General features: G+C 50.7%; 1 protein-coding gene across 1 annotated transcript in view; it reads left to right on the forward strand.

Annotated features, from left to right (window-relative positions):
- Nucleotides 1–13985, forward strand: part of si:dkey-12j5.1 (uncharacterized) — a 168515-nt gene that overhangs the window by 123393 nt on the left and 31137 nt on the right. The window contains exon 9 of the mRNA XM_059022485.1: nucleotides 2098–2151. Coding sequence (XP_058878468.1) covers nucleotides 2098–2151 — 54 coding nt within the window. The remainder of the gene's footprint in view (nucleotides 1–2097; nucleotides 2152–13985) is intronic.

A 13985-nucleotide genomic window follows, 5' to 3' on the forward strand; every position in this document is an offset into this window, starting at 1 on the left:
TACATACACCCTACATACATACAGAAATAACTGCTGCTGTTAAATGGCAAACATACAGGTATTTATTATTGTACATATGATGCTGCTGAAGTAAGTTACCATTACAGTATACAATATTATAGCCAGTGCAGAAACGGTCAATATCACGGCAGCCTCTTTTACTATTTTGTCTAATCGTGTCCGTCTCTGGTTGTCATAGTCTATATGATAACTGGCTTGATTTTGCACCAGTCTTCACCAGACTTTTATTATACACTCCTAGCCTCGTACAGTATAGACTTTAAATTGATTTGGCTAAAATTCAATACATTTAAACATTTGTTTCTTAACTGAAATGTCACTGTTTCACATTCTTACTTTTGTGATTATGAGGACCAGCACTGGTTACAAGCAGCATTGGCCACAAGTATATGTATTTGTTGAGGACAGCAGTTGGACATGTTAACTTAATCAACCTTACTAATAATACCACGCAGTGCAGTTACAGTAGTTGTCACCATATTGTAACCTTACAATATATATATATACATGTTGACATGTTGCATATTTCTACCCTTATGCATTATGAGCATCTACAATTTACTCAAAGCCTCCTAGTGTTTTCTACTATTATAACAACCCTGACTTGCATAAAGAAGGAAAAACAAGACCCAAAAGACCCAAAAAACTGTCTAACAAGGATGAGCAATACTTGAAGATAATATCCTTAAGGAATAGAAAGAAGACAATTGAACAACAGAACTGGCAGAAGCCACAGGTGTCGTTGCCCATCCATCAACAGTCCAAAGCATCTTTGACCACTGTTCCATAGTCCAATTTCTGTGTTCTTGTGTACACTTTAGCCTTTTAGTCTTGTTCCCCTTTCTTAACAGAGGTATTCTTTCTGCAACACATCCTATTTAAGTCCTGATTTCAAGAGTGACCTTCGTACTTTTGATCAGGTAGCCATCTAGACTATTGGCATCAGTGCACCACAGAGATCTTTGTGCTTACTACCGTTCAGACCGGCTATTTGATACAATTCAAGCACAGTCCCCCTCCCTTTTTTTTTGCCAAAGAACTCTGCGTTCATGTCAACCAGTCTGTGGCATTGGAGGCTTCCCATCCACCTTTTCAGTCTGACAGAGAGCAACAACTCCATATGCTCTGCCAAGTTCAGGCCTTGGCGTACTATGTTGGCAGGACGAAAAGTTGGAGGCAGTCCGAACAATTTTTTGTCTGCTATGTGGCGAAGTCCCATGGTCAAGTCCTGTCTAAGCAGCAGCTTTCCAAGTGGAGAGCAGACACGGACAGGACTGCCTATGAGCTGGCCAGCTTGCCCCCTCAAGAAAAGCTCATTGCCCATTCCACCAGGGTCCTTGCTACTTCGTGGGCTTTATTCCAGGATGCATCGGTCAAGGACATATGCAATGCAGTGGTGTGGGCTACTCCCCACACCTTCATTATGTCTTTTGAAAGAATATATTTATACAAAGCAATAAACCATTTGTGTAGGCCACAAAATATGATATACAAGGTGATTAGAAATACGTTTATCACATCAACGCACCATACCATTGATGTGGTAAACTTTATTATTTGTTTATTTAGGAGACTTACTTTCTAATCACCCTGTATATAGGTATATAGGAAAAACATACTATGTCAAAGTGATACTTAAAGTTAAACTTGAAACAAATTGTTCTTCATTGTGATTTATCAGTGCTTGCATTTCTTGTCAAATTGGTTGCGTTCTTGCAGAGCTCAGCAAGTGACTTAGACTGTACAGAACATCATTTTTGGTACACCAGGAAATTCTCAGAGGTAAAAACCACAGTTTTTAAACGATAAGAAAAATCTGCAGTAAGATTTCTGGTGAAGTGGTAAAAAAAAATAAGAACAATTTGCAGTAAGATTTCTGGTGTGGTTGGATGCTAGAGAGTTATATAATTATTTTGATGTTCAAACAGGAACTAAACAATACATCTGAGAAATTGAAACATGCACAAAACAATGGCAAGCAAAACATGTGTAAGCTTTCATACCTATCAACATTTACTTGAATGATATACTCTTATTGTAAGAATAAACATTGGAATACATTTTTCTTTTCCTCAGCTTGCCACAGAGATTCTTGAAAGTCTATTAGAAGAGGATGATGAAGTTGTCCAAGTAAGTTTTCATTTTTTTCATCCAAAAGCAATGTGTTATTCCTACCGCTTAACATTTAGATTGAAATAAATCCATGGGCTTGTTAAAAACAAGCACTAAGCTAAGCAATACAGCAAACCAACGTCCTTGCATTTTTAGATGTACTTTATAATCGTTTACTTACTTTGGTTTCATATATTAACCCATGTGCCTATGCCCAAGTACAAGCACGTACATGAGGACATAACTTGCAATACTATAAAACAGCATGGTAGGTTGTGATAGTAAAATTGATTTTAAAAAGAGCATATTCCTGCCTTGTAGCTTGATTTCTTATCACATTTTGAATTCAAATATATACATAATAACAGTAAGAAAACAAATGCATAATCTGTAGGTCATTGTTGAAAACATTATTAAGTGGCTAACAGATTTCATAACAGTTGACAAAAATGCCTTTGAACCAAATTATCTTTTTCAATGTTCTTACAAGTGGGTTGCCTTAACACATTAAGCAATTAAAGCCATCGTTTCAGGCTGCCTTGTGGAACCACATGAAGATGTATTCGTGGGTCTTTTGTAGGCTGTCAAAATCTGTTATTTTAACTAACTGCCTGGTGGTGCTAACTTCTGTTGATAAGGGAAAAAGTGTTAGAGAATCAAACAATAAATAGCATTCGGCTCATTAGTGCTCTGATTAATAAACATGTCAGGTTTTCTTTTTTCCCCACAATCGCAAACATTTATTTCTTCAGAACTCAAAAGTTCAACCAAGAGTTTTTCCAACAGATGAATGAATGTTTTATAGTCCTTATAAATAAATGCAACTGTATATAGTCATATATCATTAAGGGAACTTGCTGAGCATATACTTCAGTTTACTCATACATAGCAGTTTTCATGTAAAACTGCATCGTTTCCAGTTTACGCTGTGCAAAAAGCTGATTATGTAGCTGTAATGTCATCTGAGGCATAAAGTAAGCCTTCAAAACGATATATCGAATAAGATGATTAATGCCCCATAGTTATGAAATTGATGACAATTTCTAGTGAGTCGTCCAAGCAGTCTTGTACATTTTAATAAACATTACCTGCACCACTACTGCAAATGGGCTGTTTTATGCCAATGCTTGTGAACAAACACATTTGAAAGCTTTGTAATTCAGTTTAGTCTCTTCTTATTTGGTAGAGGGAAAACTGGCTGACAGTGCTTCTTTAACTCTTAGCGGTCCGTTTATTCAGCGTGTCAGGTTTAAAAGGCACTGCATATCAACAGGACATTCAGTACTGCATCTCCAGCCCCGCCCCACCCCTCGTTCGCTGTTTTTTTCACATACCTCTTGATAGTAGTGCGTACCGATAAATCATCTCCTGATCACTCGTTTTATCACCAAACTCCTCAATAATGCGATCCAAGTCATTATTTTATAACTATAACATCTGAAAAAAGCTCTGCAAATGTCTGTGATATTCTTTGAGCGCTGGATGCAGAAGCAGCTATCTTGTTTGTTTATGTCCGTGTTATCTATGTGATGCCGGGGCTATCTGTATTCATGAGATACGGCCCTTTTTTTTTTCTATCGATCTCACTTGGCCATTGAATGGTTTAATCGGCTTTTTCCGGAGAAAAAAACACTAGAGACCTGTTTTTTTGCATCTTTTTGATGATGTCGGACAGGGTCCGACATTGGACCGGGAAAGGGAAAATTGCAATGTCGGACCAGGTCCAAAGGGTTAAATTACAAACACCAAAGTCTTACAGGTGGCTTTCGTTAGACATGAGTTACAGAGTTTCTTTGAAGGGCATTAAAAAAAAAAGTTGTGTTTTTGATGCAGTGAGCTGCTGGATGAAGAAAAATAAAATGTACTTTTCGTCTTCACTCTATTATTCTGTTAACACATGTCACTTTTAGGATGATTATAAGCTGGTAGAGTATAAAGGCAGCCGTCAGTTTGCCTACCCTCTAAAAGCCTCTCTAAGAGGCTTTTAAGCTTTTTTAGAGACCAATACCTATACTTACCTAGACTGTAAACCCAAATTGGCCCGGAGTTGTATAACTTTACTTTTTAATTGGAGAGCAGGACCTCTACCTCCTAAAGCTTTTTAGAATATTTAGCGCCAGATGACTATATCTCAATGTTGACTTAAAACCAGAAAATGCAATTATTCTCTTATCCTGGATGCCGGTAGAGAATGGGGGGTATTTGGGTGTAGAGAGCAGCTTTACACTGTCTTTGAGGTTCATAACATTGGTATAAACAAGTTGGTTGGTGGCTGCCACTAGGGTACCAGCAATGGTAGCCCTAGTACAGAAGGACATACACACAGATGTACATAATACATACAAATATAAAACAAAACACAGTTAAAACACTGTGATCATGTTGTAGCTCACCCTGGTTCCACAATGCTGAGGGTTCTTCTTCTCCTTCTTCTTCTTCTTCTTCTTCTTCTTCTGCTGTTTGGTCAAAAGCACCAAACAAAAGAAGACCAACCTGGCTTTCCAGACTCTTTTTAAAGGCAGTTGATCAATGCTGCACATTCAGTTTCAGCCCTGCCATCCAACATTTTCAAATTAGACACATTTTTCAGTTACAATGTTCATTTAATCTTATTTATGATTGTGGCAAAGTGCCCCGCCCCTGTGTGCATTTGTGTGTTCTGTGTATGTATGTTGCGTGCGTGTGTTAATGTTGGTGTATAGATTGGTACACGGGATATAAACGGGTCTGTGTTTCACGTATATTTAAATTGTATATTTGTATTTAGGCACGGGATTGCACATCACGCACGTGCATTTAAAATATAATATGCGAGCACGGGGTTGCACAGAATTAATTCACGTGCTGGGATTCAAGTGAATAAATAATTAATAATTGAATCCCAGCACAACAGTATATATAGACGCACATTTCATTCAGTCAGGGTTGGGTGTTCGGAAGAGGAGAACGGGTGAGAGAGAGAGAGAGGAATAAGTAGTAGTAAAATCGTAAACGTAAAGTGTTTGTACTCACCGTGTTTGTTTGTCTGTCCGTGCACCGTTTGTTTAGTGTTAGTCGTTTTGTATGTCTGTTTATTTTGGCGCAAGTGCCGTGTCCTGTTTTGTACTGTTTAAAACCTTTTATTTGTTATTAAACGCTGAGTGCAGCCATTGCACTCAGCTCATCATCACCACCGTCTCTGCTGTCTGTGTATTCCTTTTCTGGTCTGACGCCACCCACTCTGGCCGTCTTTGTGACACGTGGTGTCATCGTGGGATAGCCGCGCCTCCAAGCGTCAGACCAGGAGGGGTCTGGATTTAAAAAAAAAAAAAAAAAAAAAAAAAAAAAAGTCAATGGCAGAAGACGCCATCAAACTGCGGGGCTGGTTCCTAGAGAATGCTGGGCTGGAGGCCCAGTCTCTGCCCATAGTCGTCCGGGCCCTGTGGATGATGGACAGTGAGAGATGGGAGGCCTATCAGGAGGAACACACCCCAAACACCTTGGAGGAAGGTGTGGAGTTTGTCCTTAGCTACCTGGAGGCAACCATAAATGGAACAGCAGCCCAGGTAGCAGGACCACCAGCAGAGGAGTACCTGCTGTCCCCATCTCCACCAGCAGAGGGTGAGTACCTGCTGTCCCCATCTCCACCAGCAGAGGGTGAATGCCTGCTGGTTTTGCCTTCACAGCCCAAATGGGAGGAGCCTGAACGTCCTACGCCTGAGTGGAAGGAGCCCGAACATCCTACGCCTGAGTGGGAGGAGCCCGAACATCCTACGCCTGAGTGGGAGGAGCCCGAACGTCCTACGCCTGAGTGGGAGGAGCCCGAACGTCCTACGCCTGAGTGGGGGGAGCCCGAACGTCCACAGCCCAAGAGGGAGGAGTCGGTGCGTCCACAGCCCAAAAGGGAGGAGTCGGTGCGTCCACAGCCCAAAAGGGAGGAGTCGGTGCGTCCACAGCCCAAAAGGGAGGAGTCGGTGCGTCCACAGCCCAAAGGGAGGCAAGTCGGGGCTTCCACAGCCCTGGGACCCAAGCCACCAGCAGAGGGAAAATGCCTGCTGGTTCAGCCCCAAGAGCCGGAAGGGGAGGGGTTACAGGCTCAACCCCCTGAAAATTTTTTGGGGGGAGAAGGGCAGGATGCTGGTGTCCCCCAGCAGCCTCTCGCTATGCTGCTGAAGGCAGCACGGCGCGCACATGCCCAGCCGCCACAGCAGAGGGAGCCAGCACCGCCAGGAGCAGAGGAGCTGGAGCTGCCTCTGCCTCCACCACCTCCAGGAGCAGAGGAGCAGGAGCTGCCTCTGCCTCCGCCACCACCACCGCAAGGAGCAGAGGAGCAGGAGCTGCCTCTGCCTCCGCCACCACCACCGCAAGGAGCAGAGGAGCTGGAGCTGCCTCTGCCTCCACCACCGCCAGGAGCAGAGGAGCTGGAGCTGCTCTGCCTCCACCACCGCCAGGAGCAGAGGAGCTGGAGCTGCCTCTGCCTCCGCCACCGCCCGGAGCAGAGGAGCAGGAGCTGCCTCTGCTGCCCGTACCTCCGCAGGGAGTACGGTGGCCGGAGCCCCAGAAAGGGGAGCTGCCGGCCACGAAGAAGGGGGAGGAGGTCTGGAGACCACTTTCCCCAGCAGCAGTTTCGCTGCAGGAGTTCTTGTGGCCGGAGCCCCACAGGAGGGAGCTGCCGGCTATGAAGAAGGGGGAGGTCGGGGGACCACCTGCCCCCGCAGCTTTTTCGCTGCAAGACGGGACCAGCATGCTGTCAGCCGTGCCACTACCGGCAGGGGAGCTGACAGCATTTCCAGCCATGGGCCCACTGAAGCCTCCCTTCCCAGCCCGAGACTTTGGCCTGGACTGCTGGGTATTTAAGGGGGGAGGTGGCCGTTGAGGCCATGTGTGCTGCGCACAAGGGGGGGTATATGTGGCAAAGTGCCCCGCCCCTGTGTGCATTTGTGTGTTCTGTGTATGTATGTTGCGTGCGTGTGTTAATGTTGGTGTATAGATTGGTACACGGGATATAAACGGGTCTGTGTTTCACGTATATTTAAATTGTATATTTGTATTTAGGCACGGGATTGCACATCACGCACGTGCATTTAAAATATAATATGCGAGCACGGGGTTGCACAGAATTAATTCACGTGCTGGGATTCAAGTGAATAAATAATTAGTAATTGAATCCCAGCACAACAGTATATATAGACACACATTTCATTCAGTCAGGGTTGGGTGTTCGGAAGAGGAGAACGGGTGAGAGAGAGAGAGAGGAATAAGTAGTAGTAAAATCGTAAACGTAAAGTGTTTGTACTCACCGTGTTTGTTTGTCTGTCCGTGCACCGTTTGTTTAGTGTTAGTCGTTTTGTATGTCTGTTTATTTTGGCGCAAGTGCCGTGTCCTGTTTTGTACTGTTTAAAACCTTTTATTTGTTATTAAACGCTGAGTGCAGCCATTGCACTCAGCTCATCATCACCACCGTCTCTGCTGTCTGTGTATTCCTTTTCTGGTCTGACGCCACCCACTCTGGCCGTCTTTGTGACACGTGGTGTCATCGTGGGATAGCCGCGCCTCCAAGCGTCAGACCAGGAGGGGTCTGGATTTAAAAAAAAAAAAAAAAAAAAAAAAAAAAAGTCAATGGCAGAAGACGCCATCAAACTGCGGGGCTGGTTCCTAGAGAATGCTGGGCTGGAGGCCCAGTCTCTGCCCATAGTCGTCCGGGCCCTGTGGATGATGGACAGTGAGAGATGGGAGGCCTATCAGGAGGAACACACCCCAAACACCTTGGAGGAAGGTGTGGAGTTTGTCCTTAGCTACCTGGAGGCAACCATAAATGGAACAGCAGCCCAGGTAGCAGGACCACCAGCAGAGGAGTACCTGCTGTCCCCATCTCCACCAGCAGAGGGTGAGTACCTGCTGTCCCCATCTCCACCAGCAGAGGGTGAATGCCTGCTGGTTTTGCCTTCACAGCCCAAGTGGAAGGAGCCCGAACATCCTACGCCTGAGTGGGAGGAGCCCGAACATCCTACGCCTGAGTGGGAGGAGCCCGAACATCCTACGCCTGAGTGGGAGGAGCCCGAACGTCCTACGCCTGAGTGGGGGGAGCCCGAACGTCCACAGCCCAAGAGGGAGGAGTCGGTGCGTCCACAGCCCAAAAGGGAGGAGTCGGTGCGTCCACAGCCCAAAAGTGAGGAGTCGGTGCGTCCACAGCCCAAAAGGGAGGAGTCGGTGCGTCCACAGCCCAAAGGGAGGCAAGTCGGGGCTTCCACAGCCCTGGGACCCAAGCCACCAGCAGAGGGAAAATGCCTGCTGGTTCAGCCCCAAGAGCCGGAAGGGGAGGGGTTACAGGCTCAACCCCCTGAAAATTTTTTGGGGGGAGAAGGGCAGGATGCTGGTGTCCCCCAGCAGCCTCTCGCTATGCTGCTGAAGGCAGCACGGCGCGCACATGCCCAGCCGCCACAGCAGAGGGAGCCAGCACCGCCAGGAGCAGAGGAGCTGGAGCTGCCTCTGCCTCCACCACCTCCAGGAGCAGAGGAGCAGGAGCTGCCTCTGCCTCCGCCACCACCACCGCAAGGAGCAGAGGAGCTGGAGCTGCCTCTGCCTCCACCACCTCCAGGAGCAGAGGAGCAGGAGCTGCCTCTGCCTCCGCCACCACCACCGCAAGGAGCAGAGGAGCAGGAGCTGCCTCTGCCTCCGCCACCACCACCGCAAGGAGCAGAGGAGCAGGAGCTGCCTCTGCCTCCGCCACCACCACCGCAAGGAGCAGAGGAGCAGGAGCTGCCTCTGCCTCCGCCGCCTCCACCACCGCCAGGAGCAGAGGAGCTGGAGCTGCCTCTGCCTCCACCACCGCCAGGAGCAGAGGAGCTGGAGCTGCCTCTGCCTCCGCCACCGCCCGGAGCAGAGGAGCAGGAGCTGCCTCTGCTGCCCGTACCTCCGCAGGGAGTACGGTGGCCGGAGCCCCAGAAAGGGGAGCTGCCGGCCACGAAGAAGGGGGAGGAGGTCTGGAGACCACTTTCCCCAGCAGCAGTTTCGCTGCAGGAGTTCTTGTGGCCGGAGCCCCACAGGAGGGAGCTGCCGGCTATGAAGAAGGGGGAGGTCGGGGGACCACCTGCCCCCGCAGCTTTTTCGCTGCAAGACGGGACCAGCATGCTGTCAGCCGTGCCACTACCGGCAGGGGAGCTGACAGCATTTCCAGCCATGGGCCCACTGAAGCCTCCCTTCCCAGCCCGAGACTTTGGCCTGGACTGCTGGGTATTTAAGGGGGGAGGTGGCCGTTGAGGCCATGTGTGCTGCGCACAAGGGGGGGTATATGTGGCAAAGTGCCCCGCCCCTGTGTGCATTTGTGTGTTCTGTGTATGTATGTTGCGTGCGTGTGTTAATGTTGGTGTATAGATTGGTACACGGGATATAAACGGGTCTGTGTTTCACGTATATTTAAATTGTATATTTGTATTTAGGCACGGGATTGCACATCACGCACGTGCATTTAAAATATAATATGCGAGCACGGGGTTGCACAGAATTAATTCACGTGCTGGGATTCAAGTGAATAAATAATTAGTAATTGAATCCCAGCACAACAGTATATATAGACGCACATTTCATTCAGTCAGGGTTGGGTGTTCGGAAGAGGAGAACGGGTGAGAGAGAGAGAGAGGAATAAGTAGTAGTAAAATCGTAAACGTAAAGTGTTTGTACTCACCGTGTTTGTTTGTCTGTCCGTGCACCGTTTGTTTAGTGTTAGTCGTTTTGTATGTCTGTTTATTTTGGCGCAAGTGCCGTGTCCTGTTTTGTACTGTTTAAAACCTTTTATTTGTTATTAAACGCTGAGTGCAGCCATTGCACTCAGCTCATCATCACCACCGTCTCTGCTGTCTGTGTATTCCTTTTCTGGTCTGACGCCACCCACTCTGGCCGTCTTTGTGACACGTGGTGTCATCGTGGGATAGCCGCGCCTCCAAGCGTCAGACCAGGAGGGGTCTGGATTTAAAAAAAAAAAAAAAAAAAAAAAAAAAAAAAGTCAATGGCAGAAGACGCCATCAAACTGCGGGGCTGGTTCCTAGAGAATGCTGGGCTGGAGACCCAGTCTCTGCCCATAGTCGTCCGGGCCCTGTGGATGATGGACAGTGAGAGATGGGAGGCCTATCAGGAGGAACACACCCCAAACACCTTGGAGGAAGGTGTGGAGTTTGTCCTTAGCTACCTGGAGGCAACCATAAATGGAACAGCAGCCCAGGTAGCAGGACCACCAGCAGAGGAGTACCTGCTGTCCCCATCTCCACCAGCAGAGGGTGAGTACCTGCTGTCCCCATCTCCACCAGCAGAGGGTGAATGCCTGCTGGTTTTGCCTTCACAGCCCAAATGGGAGGAGCCTGAACGTCCTACGCCTGAGTGGAAGGAGCCCGAACATCCTACGCCTGAGTGGGAGGAGCCCGAACATCCTACGCCTGAGTGGGAGGAGCCCGAACGTCCTACGCCTGAGTGGGAGGAGCCCGAACGTCCTACGCCTGAGTGGGGGGAGCCCGAACGTCCACAGCCCAAGAGGGAGGAGTCGGTGCGTCCACAGCCCAAAAGGGAGGAGTCGGTGCGTCCACAGCCCAAAAGGGAGGAGTCGGTGCGTCCACAGCCCAAAAGGGAGGAGTCGGTGCGTCCACAGCCCAAAGGGAGGCAAGTCGGGGCTTCCACAGCCCTGGGACCCAAGCCACCAGCAGAGGGAAAATGCCTGCTGGTTCAGCCCCAAGAGCCGGAAGGGGAGGGGTTACAGGCTCAACCCCCTGAAAATTTTTTGGGGGGAGAAGGGCAGGATGCTGGTGTCCCCCAGCAGCCTCTCGCTATGCTGCTGAAGGCAGCACGGCGCGCACATGCCCAGCCGCCACAGCAGAGGGAGCCAGCACCGCCAGGAGCAGAGGAGCTGGAGCTGCCTCTGCCTCCACCACCTCCAGGAGCAGAGGAGCAGGAGCTGCCTCTGCCTCCGCCACCACCACCGCAAGGAGCAGAGGAGCAGGAGCTGCCTCTGCCTCCGCCACCACCACCGCAAGGAGCAGAGGAGCAGGAGCTGCCTCTGCCTCCGCCGCCACCACCACCGCAAGGAGCAGAGGAGCTGGAGCTGCCTCTGCCTCCACCACCGCCAGGAGCAGAGGAGCTGGAGCTGCCTCTGCCTCCACCACCGCCAGGAGCAGAGGAGCTGGAGCTGCCTCTGCCTCCACCACCGCCAGGAGCAGAGGAGCTGGAGCTGCCTCTGCCTCCGCCACCGCCCGGAGCAGAGGAGCAGGAGCTGCCTCTGCTGCCCGTACCTCCGCAGGGAGTACGGTGGCCGGAGCCCCAGAAAGGGGAGCTGCCGGCCACGAAGAAGGGGGAGGAGGTCTGGAGACCACTTTCCCCAGCAGCAGTTTCGCTGCAGGAGTTCTTGTGGCCGGAGCCCCACAGGAGGGAGCTGCCGGCTATGAAGAAGGGGGAGGTCGGGGGACCACCTGCCCCCGCAGCTTTTTCGCTGCAAGACGGGACCAGCATGCTGTCAGCCGTGCCACTACCGGCAGGGGAGCTGACAGCATTTCCAGCCATGGGCCCACTGAAGCCTCCCTTCCCAGCCCGAGACTTTGGCCTGGACTGCTGGGTATTTAAGGGGGGAGGTGGCCGTTGAGGCCATGTGTGCTGCGCACAAGGGGGGGTATATGTGGCAAAGTGCCCCGCCCCTGTGTGCATTTGTGTGTTCTGTGTATGTATGTTGCGTGCGTGTGTTAATGTTGGTGTATAGATTGGTACACGGGATATAAACGGGTCTGTGTTTCACGTATATTTAAATTGTATATTTGTATTTAGGCACGGGATTGCACATCACGCACGTGCATTTAAAATATAATATGCGAGCACGGGGTTGCACAGAATTAATTCACGTGCTGGGATTCAAGTGAATAAATAATTAGTAATTGAATCCCAGCACAACAGTATATATAGACACACATTTCATTCAGTCAGGGTTGGGTGTTCGGAAGAGGAGAACGGGTGAGAGAGAGAGAGAGGAATAAGTAGTAGTAAAATCGTAAACGTAAAGTGTTTGTACTCACCGTGTTTGTTTGTCTGTCCGTGCACCGTTTGTTTAGTGTTAGTCGTTTTGTATGTCTGTTTATTTTGGCGCAAGTGCCGTGTCCTGTTTTGTACTGTTTAAAACCTTTTATTTGTTATTAAACGCTGAGTGCAGCCATTGCACTCAGCTCATCATCACCACCGTCTCTGCTGTCTGTGTATTCCTTTTCTGGTCTGACGCCACCCACTCTGGCCGTCTTTGTGACACGTGGTGTCATCGTGGGATAGCCGCGCCTCCAAGCGTCAGACCAGGAGGGGTCTGGATTTAAAAAAAAAAAAAAAAAAAAAAAAAAAAAGTCAATGGCAGAAGACGCCATCAAACTGCGGGGCTGGTTCCTAGAGAATGCTGGGCTGGAGGCCCAGTCTCTGCCCATAGTCGTCCGGGCCCTGTGGATGATGGACAGTGAGAGATGGGAGGCCTATCAGGAGGAACACACCCCAAACACCTTGGAGGAAGGTGTGGAGTTTGTCCTTAGCTACCTGGAGGCAACCATAAATGGAACAGCAGCCCAGGTAGCAGGACCACCAGCAGAGGAGTACCTGCTGTCCCCATCTCCACCAGCAGAGGGTGAGTACCTGCTGTCCCCATCTCCACCAGCAGAGGGTGAATGCCTGCTGGTTTTGCCTTCACAGCCCAAGTGGAAGGAGCCCGAACATCCTACGCCTGAGTGGGAGGAGCCCGAACATCCTACGCCTGAGTGGGAGGAGCCCGAACATCCTACGCCTGAGTGGGAGGAGCCCGAACGTCCTACGCCTGAGTGGGGGGAGCCCGAACGTCCACAGCCCAAGAGGGAGGAGTCGGTGCGTCCACAGCCCAAAAGGGAGGAGTCGGTGCGTCCACAGCCCAAAAGTGAGGAGTCGGTGCGTCCACAGCCCAAAAGGGAGGAGTCGGTGCGTCCACAGCCCAAAGGGAGGCAAGTCGGGGCTTCCACAGCCCTGGGACCCAAGCCACCAGCAGAGGGAAAATGCCTGCTGGTTCAGCCCCAAGAGCCGGAAGGGGAGGGGTTACAGGCTCAACCCCCTGAAAATTTTTTGGGGGGAGAAGGGCAGGATGCTGGTGTCCCCCAGCAGCCTCTCGCTATGCTGCTGAAGGCAGCACGGCGCGCACATGCCCAGCCGCCACAGCAGAGGGAGCCAGCACCGCCAGGAGCAGAGGAGCTGGAGCTGCCTCTGCCTCCACCACCTCCAGGAGCAGAGGAGCAGGAGCTGCCTCTGCCTCCGCCACCACCACCGCAAGGAGCAGAGGAGCAGGAGCTGCCTCTGCCTCCGCCACCACCACCGCAAGGAGCAGAGGAGCAGGAGCTGCCTCTGCCTCCGCCGCCACCACCACCGCAAGGAGCAGAGGAGCTGGAGCTGCCTCTGCCTCCACCACCGCCAGGAGCAGAGGAGCTGGAGCTGCCTCTGCCTCCACCACCGCCAGGAGCAGAGGAGCTGGAGCTGCCTCTGCCTCCACCACCGCCAGGAGCAGAGGAGCTGGAGCTGCCTCTGCCTCCGCCACCGCCCGGAGCAGAGGAGCAGGAGCTGCCTCTGCTGCCCGTACCTCCGCAGGGAGTACGGTGGCCGGAGCCCCAGAAAGGGGAGCTGCCGGCCACGAAGAAGGGGGAGGAGGTCTGGAGACCACTTTCCCCAGCAGCAGTTTCGCTGCAGGAGTTCTTGTGGCCGGAGCCCCACAGGAGGGAGCTGCCGGCTATGAAGAAGGGGGAGGTCGGGGGACCACCTGCCCCCGCAGCTTTTTCGCTGCAAGACGGGACCAGCATGCTGTCAGCCGTGCCACTACCGGCAGGGGAGCTGACAGCATTTCCAGCCAT

The sequence above is a fragment of the Acipenser ruthenus genome, chromosome 4 (assembly GCF_902713425.1).
Source record: "Acipenser ruthenus chromosome 4, fAciRut3.2 maternal haplotype, whole genome shotgun sequence".
In the NCBI taxonomy this organism is placed as follows: Eukaryota; Metazoa; Chordata; class Actinopteri; order Acipenseriformes; family Acipenseridae; genus Acipenser; species Acipenser ruthenus.